The sequence below is a fragment of the Schistocerca nitens genome, chromosome 1, assembly GCF_023898315.1.
Source record: "Schistocerca nitens isolate TAMUIC-IGC-003100 chromosome 1, iqSchNite1.1, whole genome shotgun sequence".
NCBI lineage: Eukaryota > Metazoa > Arthropoda > Insecta > Orthoptera > Acrididae > Schistocerca > Schistocerca nitens.
In genome coordinates, this window is record NC_064614.1 from 194,225,314 (window position 1) to 194,237,609 (window position 12,296).

The 12,296-nt window shown below is 44.4% G+C and overlaps 1 protein-coding gene across 2 annotated transcripts in view; it reads right to left on the reverse strand.

The window, feature by feature from the left end:
• LOC126235009 (solute carrier organic anion transporter family member 74D-like) overlaps nt 1-12,296 on the reverse strand; it is a 123,420-nt gene that overhangs the window by 83,225 nt on the left and 27,899 nt on the right. For both annotated transcript variants that reach the window (XM_049943755.1, XM_049943748.1), the window contains exon 5: nt 8,410-8,631. In XM_049943755.1, coding sequence (XP_049799712.1) covers nt 8,410-8,631 — 222 coding nt within the window. The remainder of the gene's footprint in view (nt 1-8,409; nt 8,632-12,296) is intronic.

Here is a 12,296-nt window from a genome sequence, read left to right on the forward strand (position 1 = left end):
CGCCGCACTGACCTTTAGACTATGTACGGAAACAATACATGTCCATAACTTGCAAAATACTCTCTCAGAAATACCCATAACAATTAAATACCAATTCAAGGATCCGACAGCAAAATCGGGAAAATCTTCAGGTGAGCGAGGTAATAACGCGATGAATAATTAATTTTAACGTGTTACCGATCTCCTTTTTCCGGAATGGTAAACGACTCTCGAGGAACTGCAGAAAGAGGTCAGGTTATACTAACGACAAAATTTAACATGGGAAAAGGCAATTAATTTTAACATGTTACTTGATCTCCTTCCCCCGGAATGGTAAACGACTCGCAAGGAACTGCAGAAAGAGGTCAGGTTAGACAACGACAAAATTTAACATGGGAAAAGGCAGCGTACAAAAGTAGCAGACAATGCCAGAAAATTTCAGAAGGCTCGCTCACATCGCTTTTAAAATTGAACAAGCACAATCCAGGACGAACGCGTTACCATTTTACTAGCAAATTTGCACTTTAATCTTCCCGCGGAAAGGAAGTAAGTTACACTGCAGAGCGGCCCCAAGCAAGTAGTCCCGTTCGGTTTCACAGTTTAAGATGTACAAATACAACAATAAAAACAATATCCACAGCACAGAAAATAATCAGCTACGTTAATACAACCGGGACCCTCAGTTAACGGCCAGGAAGGCAAGGGTATTGTGATCTGTCATAAACAGAATACCTCAGAGTGGACACAAGTTCCGCTAATCCGGTAACACAACACAAGGTGGCTGAGCAGAACCACTCTATAGAACTCGGTCAAATATCGGCTACTGGCAGTACAACTAGCGACCGTAGTGATTCTGGCGGGAACCATTGCTGTGAAGTCACGAACTAGCCGTCGAATTAACCTGCATCGACCACCACTTAAATACTGCACAGAAACGGAACCGTAGTTCGAACCATTCCACATCAAGTACGTTCTCACCGGATTCTTTGTCGGCGTAGAAAACAGCTGATCTGGGTGTCTCCAGCAGGTAGGTAATCGGACGTAATTCCAACAGGTCACACCTTCAACAGCCCATCCTACTGCACCAGACGAGACCCTTTGGACCGCTCTGCTCCATTCCCACCAGACGTCCCAACCAGTCTCACAATCTCCACGCCCCGCGTCTTCTGTGACAACGACGTGTTCTACCGGGCTCAGCAGTCTTGGAAGGCAGAACGCCACGGAATGACACCGTACCACTTCAGTCCACGACCGCCACTCAGCTCCCTCCGCCCTGTCTCGCGCCGTCTTCAGCACACGGCTCTCTCGCTGACCAGTGCCGCACATCAGATTATTTCTCTCAGAGACATGCTACGATACATCGATAGGTCGTGGCAACGCTCGGTAGTATTTCGTACATATTGCATTCGAATCGTAATATGATAAAAAGATACGTGTAATTTGAGTGAACTTTTACCGAATTTCTAATGGTTGGAATCTGGTTCACAGGACAGAGCGGATCAGGTTGTCGAAAGGTGCCAAGATCAGTTACTGTTAGTTACACAAGAACGAACAACTTTATTCCTCGAATGTCAATGCACAGTTTTCTCTTTAAAACAACAAGGATCAATTCACGGCTGAGAGCCCAAGTAACTTCTCAATAATAAAGTTTAAATAATTCCTTTTAAAATACAAGGATTTAGGGGAACGGCTGAAGGCCTTACTTAAGTAAAATTAAAATATCCCTAAATAACTCCTTTTAAGGGATAAGTAATTAGACAAACGGCTGAAGGCCTTACTTAAGTAAAATTAAAGTATCTTCTCGACTAAAGGCCCAAATAATATTTCAGATCAGCAAAGGAAATTCTTTAAAAGGCAAGCACTTACCAATTTCGGCTAAAAGCCGTATTAAGGAAAATTTGAATTAATTCCTCGGCTGAAAGCCCAATGATATTTCAACATAATAAAGGGGAACCTTTAAAGACAAGCATTTACACAGTACTAAAGAAAGCCATCTTACGAAAACTTAAAATATCTTGACAGCTGAACATCCCAAACAATTATTCAAAATAATTAAAGACAAACCTTAAGACAAGCATTCACACAGTACAACTGAAGGCCATTTTCAGAATTCAAGACAATTAAAGAGAAACCTTACAGACAGGAATTTACACATTATGGCTGGAAGCCACAGATTCTAAAACAAACGTGGCTGAAGTGCTAAATACAGAGCAAACAAGACTTTTAAATAAAACACGGCTGAAGGCCTAATCTTAAAATACTTCACATAAGGTTTGGCTGAAGGCCATATACTGAATATAGAAGAGACAAAATTAAAATATGGCTCAAGGCCTGGTACGGTACTTGCTACAAAAGATAATCACAATCACAAACAACAGAACAGTAGTGCTCAGAAGTGTTCCAAGGGTCTGTCTGGGAAGGAAACTCTAACAACAGTTTAGGTGAGACAGGCAGCCAAGCATAACACTAAACAATTGGGTTGCAACACGACCTAGGGACGGCTGAGGAACCAACCAACAACCTAATCAATTCCCTTCCACCCGACCAACGGGACGACAACCAAAAATGTCACCGAGGACGAGGATCGCAGCAGGACTACGTTTTAATAACCGGCGTCTAAACACAGTCAAGCCACAATAATCACTCAAAGAAAAGGGGAGAACAACGCGGCTCAATGTTATTTGGTAGTTTGCTTATTTTTATCGTCTCAACTTATATGTCATTTATAATTATGGACAAGTAAACGACCAAACGCATAACGTGTACCTGCAAATATATACCTGCAGTGATTTCCGAAATTCCATAAAGCTGCAATCGGGTGAGGTACCGAGAACGGATTTTCACCTAGATGCTTCTATCTGCAGAAGCAGGTTTGAAGGACGAGGGACTGGCTTGGAAAGGACAAGTCAGACGTCCACAAATGAAAGTGTAAATAAATTTATTCAATGATATAATGAGTCACAACATGGCGGAATATGACAGTAATGGTACGATTAACTGTCAGATGAGCTTCCGACATTGCGAGTTGCAGGATAATATTTTCAATACGGAAATGGAAACAATAAATTAAAATATTACTACATCGAATGAATGCAATTTTTCCGCGTGCACATGGAAACTTCAGAGTTTCTAGGGAAAAACAAAGCTCGTTAACGTTTTGGAGAATTTCTCTTGCTTCCTACAATTTGGATGCAATTCATGCATAACGTAACATTTTCGTAAATACCTGTGCTGAAAATTGACGACGTAGTGTTGAATATATTTTAATAGTATCTTGATGAGAAGCAGTTTTTCATTGTTGCCAATCAAATATGAATAAGTTTGAAGACACTCTATGAAGTTTTAACTTGCCTACAGAGATAAAAGTCGCCTAATATATATAGGGTGATCAAAAAGTCAGTCTAAATTTGAAAACTTAATAAACCACTGAATAATGTAGATAGAGAGGTAAAAATTGACACATATGCTTGGAATGACTTGGGATTTTATTAGGATGGCGCTCCACCCCATATTCCATATTGCTAGACACGCGAAACATCTCTTGCGCGCGTCGTTTGGTGATGATCGTGTGCTCAGCCGCAACTTTCGTCATGCTTGGCCTACCAGGTCCCCAGATCTCAGTCCGTGCGATTATTGGCTTTGGGGTTACCAGACGTCGCAAGTGTATCGTGATCGACAGACATCTCTAGGGATGCTGAAAGACAACATCCGATGCCAACTCCTCACCATAACTCCGGACATGCTTTACAGTGCTGCACACAACATTATTCCTCGGCTACAGCTATTGTTGAGGAATGATGGTGGACATATTGACCATATCCTGTAAAGAACATCATCTTTGCTTTGTCTTACTTTGTTACGCTAATTATTGCTATTCTGATCAGATGAAGCGCCATCTGTCGGACATTTTTTGAACTTTTGTATTTCTTTGGTTCTAATAAAGCCCCATGTCATTCCAAGCATCTGTGTTAATTTTTACCTCTCTATCTACATTATTCCGTGATTTATTCAGTTTTCAAATTTATACTCACTACTTTATCACCCAGTATATATATATATATATATATATATATATATATATATATATATATATATATATATATATACAGGGTGAGTCACCTAACATCACCGCTGGATATATTTCGTAAACCACATCAAATACTGACGAATCGATTCCACAGACCGAACTCGAGGAAAGGGGCTAGTGTAATTGGTTAATACAAACCATACAAAAATGCACGGAAGTATGTTTTTTAATACAAACCTACGTTTTTTTTAAATGGAACCCCGTTAGTTTTGTTAGCACATCTGAACATATAAACAAATACGTAATCAGTGCCGTTTGTTGCATTGTAAAATGTTAATTACATCCGGAGATATTGTAACCTAAAGTTGACGCTTGAGTACCACTCCTCCGCTGTTCGATCGTGTGTATCGGTGAGCACCGAATTACGTAGGGATCCAGAGGGAACGGTGATGGACCTTAGGTACAGAAGAGACTGGAACAGCACATTACGTCCACATGCTAACACCTTTCTATTAGTCTTTTCCACTGACGCACATGTACATTACCATAAGGGGTGAGGTACACGTACACACGTGGTTTCCAATTACGAAGTGGAATAGAGTGTGTCCCGACATGTCAGGCCAATAGATGTTCAATGTGGTGGCCATCATTTGCTGCACACAATTGCAATCTCTGGCGTAATGTATGTCGTACACGCCGCAGTACATCTGGTGTAATGCCGCCGCAGGCTGCCACAATACGTTGTTTCATATCCTTTGGGGTTGTAGGCACACCACGGTACACATTCTCCTTTAACGTACCCCACAGAAAGAAGTCCAGAGGTGTAAGATCAGGAGAACGGGCTGGCCAATTTATGCGTCCTCCACGTCCTATGAAACGCCCGTCGAACATTCTGTCAAGGGTCAGCCTAGTGTTAATTGCGGAATGTGCAGGTGCACCATGCTGATACCACATACGTCGACGCGTTTCCAGTGGTACATTTTCGAGCAACGTTGGCAGATCATTCTGTAGAAACGCGATGTATGTTGCAGCTGTTTGGGCCCCTGCAACAAAGTGCGGACCAATGAGGCGGTCCCCAATGATTCCGCAACATACATTTACAGTCCACGGTTGCTGTCGCTCTACCTGTCTGAGCCAGCAAGGATTGTCCACGGACCAATAATGCATGTTCCGTAGATTCACTGCCCCGTGGTTTGCGAAACCCGCTTCATCGGTAAACAGGTAGAACTGCAACGCATTCTCTGTTAATGCCCATTGACAGAATTGCACTCGATGATTAAAGTCATCACCATGTAATTGCTGATGTAGCGACACATGAAACGGGTGAAAGCGGTGACGATGCAGTATGCGCATGACACTACTTTGACTCAGTCCACCGGCTCTCGCAATGTCCCGTGTACTCATGTGTGGGTTCATGGCAACAGCAGCTAACACACCAACTGCACCCGCTTCTCCTGTGACGGGCCTGTTACGGACCCGTTTGCGTGCTACGACCATACCTGTTGCATACAGTTGGCGGTAGATGTTTTGCAATGTGCGGCACGTTGGATGCTCTCTGTCCGGGCACCGTTCTGCATACACCCTGCAGGCTTCAGCTGCATTTCGTCGACACTCGCCATAGATGAGTATCATCTCCACCTTTTCAGAGTTCGAATACACCATGGTCACAGTTCCTACAACACTACACTATCAAAGACGTCTGGTAACACGGTGTACTACGGTTGGTCTGCGTGCGGAGACGAATGCAGAATAACAATAGCGGCAAGCGCTACATGCGGACACTGCGACAGCTAGACCAAACCACAACAGTGCACTACAGCCACACTCGTAAACACGGTCGTCATCGTAAACATGTCCCTGCAGATGCTGCTCGCCGACCGTGGCCCTTGTTTGTTACAACACGCAACTGAACGTCGGAGGTTTCAAGCGTCAACTTTAGGTTACAATATCTCCGGATGTAATTAACATTTTACAATGCAACAAACGGCAATGATTACGCATTTGTTTATATGTTCAGAAGTGCTAACAAAACTAACGTGGTTCCATTTAAAAAAACGTAGGTTTGTGTTAAAAAACATACTTCTGTGCATATTTCAATACAGGCGAAACGCCTCGCAAATGAACTAATAAAACCATCTTTATTGCAACCACGACTGAATTCTCTCTGTAACATTACCACTGTTGCTGTACCAGTGCCACGTAGTGAGAATGGAGTGGAAGTAATTTAGTCGCTTAATATTTGTTGTGATAATAAAAATTAGTAACCAGCAAAATAACAATGGTAATTCAATAAACGTTCATGCGAATTCACGTGTCTTTTCATCATATTACCTTTCAAATGTAATACATACTTGTGTTGAAAAAATATGAATTTAGAAAGAAAATGAGTGGGGCTCGATCCACATATTACAGACCTTTAATGCTAACCACATGATCGCCGCCATATCATGCTGATGGTGACAATGTACAAATACATCACTGACGGGTAAAATTTCTCTTGAAGTTTTCTCAAAACTGGATAAGTAGTACTCCTTATTACTTGCGCATTTAGTTGTCCTAATGAACTACTGTGAGTGTGCGAAGTCTGAAGTAAATCTGTGATCGGACTGCCGTGGCCTACTTTTGTGAGTGGAAATGGGAAGAAAGTGCACCACTGGCCATTAAAATTGCTACACCACGAAGATGACGTGCTACAGAAGCGAAATTTAACCGAGAGGAAGAAGATGCTGTGATATGCTAATGATTAGCTTTTCAGATCATTCACACAAGGTTGGCGCCGGTGGCGACACCTACAACGTGCTGACATGAGGAAAGTTTCCAACCGATTTCTCATACACAAATAGTAGTTGACCGGCGTTGCCTGGTGAAACGTTGTTGTGATGCCTCGTGTTAGGAGAGAAATGCGTACCATCACGTTTCCGTCTTTGATAAAGGTCGGATTGTAGCCTATCGCGATTGCGGTTTATCGTATCGCGACATTGCTGATCGCGTTGGTCGAGATCCAATGACTGTTAGTAGAATATGGAATCGGTGGGTTCAGGAGGGTAATACGGAACGCCGTGATGGATCCCAACGGCCTCGTATCACTAGCAGTCGAGATGACAGGCATCTTATCCGCAAGGCTGTAACGGATTGCGCAAGCACGTGTCGATCCCCGAGTCAACAGATGAGGACGTTTGCAAGACAACAACCATCTGCATGAACATTTCGACGACGTTTGCAGCAGAATGGACGATAAGCGCCGAGACCATGGCTGCGGTTACCCTCGACGCTGCATCACAGGCAGGAGCGCCTGCGATGGTGTACTCAACGACGAACCTGGGTGCACGAATGGCAAAACGTCATTTTTTCGGATAAATCCAGGTTCTGTTTACTGCATCATGATGGTCGCATCCGTGTTTGGCGACATCGCAGTGAACGCACATTGGAAGCGTGTATTCGTCATCGCCATACTGGCGTATCACCCGGCGTGATGGTATGGGGTGCCATTGGTTACACATCTCGGTCACCTCTTGTTCGCATTGACGGCACTTTGAACAGTGGACGTTACATTTCAGATGTGTTACGACTCGTGGCTCTACCCTTCTTTCGATCCCTACGAAACCCTACATTTCAACAGGATAATGCACGACCGCATGTTGCTGGCCCTGTACGGGGCTTTCTGGATACAGAAAATGTTCGACTGCTGCCCTAGCCAGCACATTCTCCAGATCTCTCACCAACTGAAAACTTCTGGTCAATGGTGGCTGAGCAACTGGCTCGTCACAATACTCCTGTCACTACTCTTGATGAACTGTGGTATCGTGTTAAAGCTGCATGGGCAGCCGTACCTGTACACGCCATCCAAGCTCTGTTTGACTCAATGCCCAGGCGTATCAAGGCCGTTATGACGGCCAGAGGTGGTCGTTCTGGGTAATGATTTCTCAGGATCTATGCACCGAAATTGCGTGAAAATGTAATCAGATGTCAGTTCCAGTATAAGTATATTTGTCCAATGAATACCCGTTTTCATCTGCATTTCTTCTTGGTGTACCAAGTTTAATGGCCAGTATTGTACATTTATGGAGAAACTCGACTAAATTGAGGTATCGGTTGATAAGTCACATGCTGAAGCATAGGGGAATCAAATTAGCTAATGGAGTGAAGTGTGGGTCGTACAAATTGTACAGGGAGACCAAGGTGGACTATTGTAAGCATTTTCAAGTGGTTACATCTCGCAGTGTATAGATTGATGTGGGAAAATCCAGTCTTCGGAGTGACCACAACAACAAAAATACCTGCTGCCTACGTGGACAACATTTTGTAGTTCTTTGTAACTCAATATACTGAATCAGTCTGCACTGGTATTCAGTTACAGACTACATTATCATTCTGTATTTCTTAGCGCTGGCTGCGTGAATGACCTATGAGCAGCGGAGCTTTGTTTCTGGGTGCGTTGTCGTCCATGTAGGCGAGTCCCAGAGACAGCGGCAGGGAGGCCCCGGCGCCCATCAGCAGCTGAGAAGCGACCAGCAGCAACGCCGGTGTGCCGAGTGTATCGGCGGCCGCTGCTGTGACGTCAGCGGCGCTGTCACGCGGGCAGTCGGCGGCAGGCGCTGCGGCTCCGCACAGCTGCCACGCTGGAGCTGTAGCGAGACGCGAAGGCTGAAGGACGGGCATCAGCGGTATCACTATTTGCACTTTGAAACTACTAAGGTACTGCCAACAGGAAAAACTTTAATACATTTTTTACCCCTTCTTTCAACTGCTGTGTTCACAGATATCTACGAAAATTCGTCATAAAACATTAGCACTGATATATTTTTCGATCATTTGTGGATATATGACAAATTAAGAAATTACCATCAGTAATGGCAAAGTCAGCACGAAAACGGGAATCTGTGTAGCTGTGTTAAAACACGTGAAAAATTCGAAAAGATGTGAAAGAACAGATTATTTAATGTACAAAGTAATTGGTATGAGGGGCCACCGCAGCTTTGAAGACACATTTCAAATTATGAAAACCGCAGCAGCTACGTCAAAATTATTTATTAATCACAAGTAGTTTCATGACATTTACATACTGTTCTTAATATCTCTTTAAGGTAGGGTGTCCATTTGTCCCGTTTTTCCCCGGACAGTCCCGTTTTTTACCAAAATGTCCCGCTGTACCGAAAGTTTTGTTAGGGACGCTCAAATGTCCCGTTTTGTAATGATTCCACTTGGCTAGAGTATTTTACGTTACTGGTTGTTTGACTTGCTATTAACTGCGCAATTATTTACGCTAGGAAACGTGTGATGACTTTCAGCATACCCCAAACATGTACCCAACTGTCAAAAAGCGCAAGTAATTTTAAACGCACTATGGGTTACGAATAACAACAAAGATTTTTCTCTTCTAAATCGATCCACCGAATCCGTCCTTTCGGTCCAGAGATACTCTACACCACTGCTACTTGCTCTCTGGCTTTCGTCACCACACTGTTAATGTTTTGCACTGTGCAATCACTGTTTCATAATGCCAAAATGAAAGTGTAATTTTAACAGCAATATAAAAAGCGAGTTTTCTTTTATCACTGGTAGTGGAGAAACTGAAGAATGTACGTTGTGCAGATCAAAATTTGATATTGATCATGGTGTAAGGTCTGACATTGTGAATCACATTAAGACTTAGAAACATCGCATGAGTGATCAAACGAAAAGAGCAAATAAATGCGTGAGTGACTACTATGTAAACTTAAAATCAGTAACAGAAATGGATAGGCAGTTGGCAGCACAAGAAGCTACGTTTGCATACCACAGTGCAATGCATAACCATAGCTTTAAGTCAATGGCCTGTACTACAGCAGGGGTTCGATTCCCGGCTGGATCGGAGATTTTCTCCTCTCAGTGACTGGGTGTTGTGTTGTCCTAATCATCATCATCTCATTCCCACCGACGAGCAAGTCGCCGAAGTGGCGTCAAATCGGAAGACCTGCAACAGGCGGCCGGTCTACCCGGCGGGAGGCCCTAGTCAAACGACATTATTATTTCAAATGTTATTGCACCGTATGCAGCTCAGCAGGTTTTAAATAAACTGAAAAGTCCTCGATTCATTTCTGTAATGATTGATACATCGAATCATTTGGATTTGAAGTTGGTTCCTCTCCTTATCAGGTATTTTCACCCTGAAAATGGCATCACGGTGAAAGTGTTCTAATTTGTTAATTTAGCTCGAAAAACTTCAGATTTACTTCAGAATTACACTCCTGGAAATTGAAATGAGAACACCGTGAATTCATTGTCCCAGGAAGGGGAAACTTTATTGACACATTCCTGTGGTCAGATACATCACATGATCACACTGACAGAACCACACGCACATAGACACAGGCAACAGAGCATGCACAATGTCGGCACTAGTACAGTGTATATCCACCTTTCGCAGCAATGTAGGCTGCTATTCTCCCATGGAGACGATCGTAGAGATGCTGGATGTAGTCCTGTGGAACGGCTTGCCATGCCATTTCCACCTGGCGCCTCAGTTGGACCAGCGTTCGTGCTGGACGTGCAGACCGCGTGAGACGACGCTTCATCCAGTCCCAAACATGCTCAATGGGGGACAGATCCGGAGATCTTGCTGGCCAGGGTAGTTGACTTACACCTTCTAGAGCACGTTGGGTGGCACGGGATACATGCGGACGTGCATTGTCCTGTTGGAACAGCAAGTTCCCTTGCCGGTCTAGGAATGGTAGAACGATGGGTTCGATGACGGTTTGGATGTACCGTGCACTATTCAGTGTCCCCTCGACGATCACCAGTGGTGTACGGCCAGTGTAGGAGATCGCTCCCCACACCATGATGCCGGATGTTGGCCCTGTGTGCCTCGGTCGTATGCAGTCCTGATTGTGGCGCTCACCTGCACGGCGCCAAACACGCATACGACCATCATTGGCACCAAGGCAGAAGCGACTCTCATCGCTGAAGACGACACGTCTCCATTCGTCCCTCCATTCACGCCTGTCGCGACACCACTGGAGGCGGGCTGCACGATGTTGGGACGTGAGCGGAAGACGGCCTAACGGTGTGCGGGACCGTAGCCCAGCTTCATGGAGACGGTTGCGAATGGTCCTCGCCGATACCCCAGGAGCAACAGTGTCCCTAATTTGCTGGGAAGTGGCGGTGCGGTCCCCTACGGCACTGCGTAGGATCCTACGGTCTTGGCGTGCATCCGTGCGTCGCTGCGGTCCGGTCCCAGGTCGACGGGCACGTGCACCTTCCGCCGACCACTGGCGACAACATCGATGTACTGTGGAGACCTCACGCCCCACGTGTTGAGCAATTCGGCGGTACGTCCACCCGGCCTCCCGCATGCCCACTATACGCCATCGCTCAAAGTCCGTCAACTGCACATACGGTTCACGTCCACGCTGTCGCGGCATGCTACCAGTGTTAAAGACTGCGATGGAGCTCCGTATGCCACGGCAAACTGGCTGACACTGACGGCGGCGGTGCACAAATGCTGCGCAGCTAGCGCCATTCGACGGCCAACAACGCGGTTCCTGGTGTGTCCGCTGTGCCGTGCGTGTGATCATTGCTTGTACAGCCCTCTCGCAGTGTCCGGAGCAAGTATGGTGGGTCTGACACACCGGTGTCAATGTGTTCTTTTTTCCATTTCCAGGAGTGTATGTGCTGGAGGTTTTAAAGGAATATGATCTTGAGGGAAAGGTGATTACAGTTTCTGCAGACAACACTAACACCAATTTTGGTGATTAGCAGAGGAAAGGAAAAAACAATTTGTTTTATAAACTTCAACAGAACACAGTGAATAATGTAGTTGGTGTTGGCTGTCCAGCACATGTGGTGCACAATTCTTTACAAACTGGCTCAGATTGCCTACTCATCGACTGTCAATTAATTGTAAACAAAATCTACCAGAATTTCCACATATATGCAGTAAGGGTTGAATCTATGAAGTCATTCTCTAAGTTTACTGAAACTGAATACAAAACTGTACTTGGGCACAGCAAGACAAGGTGGCTATCTCTGCTACCAGCATTGGAAAGAATAGCAGAGATATTTCCTGCTTTGAAATCATATTTCATTTCCCTTGATAAGTGTCCTGTTATCCTTAAACAATTCTTTGATAACCCTGTGTCTATTGTTATTCTACATTTTCTTGTTAGCCAGTTAAAACCTTTTTCCACAACAATTAAATGTATTGAGAAACAAGAAATCACAATAGTGGAAGTTTATCAAGAAATAAAGAAATTATTGGGCAAATTACAATGTAGAAAATCTGAAAGATTTCTCACATCCTTTGTACATGAGA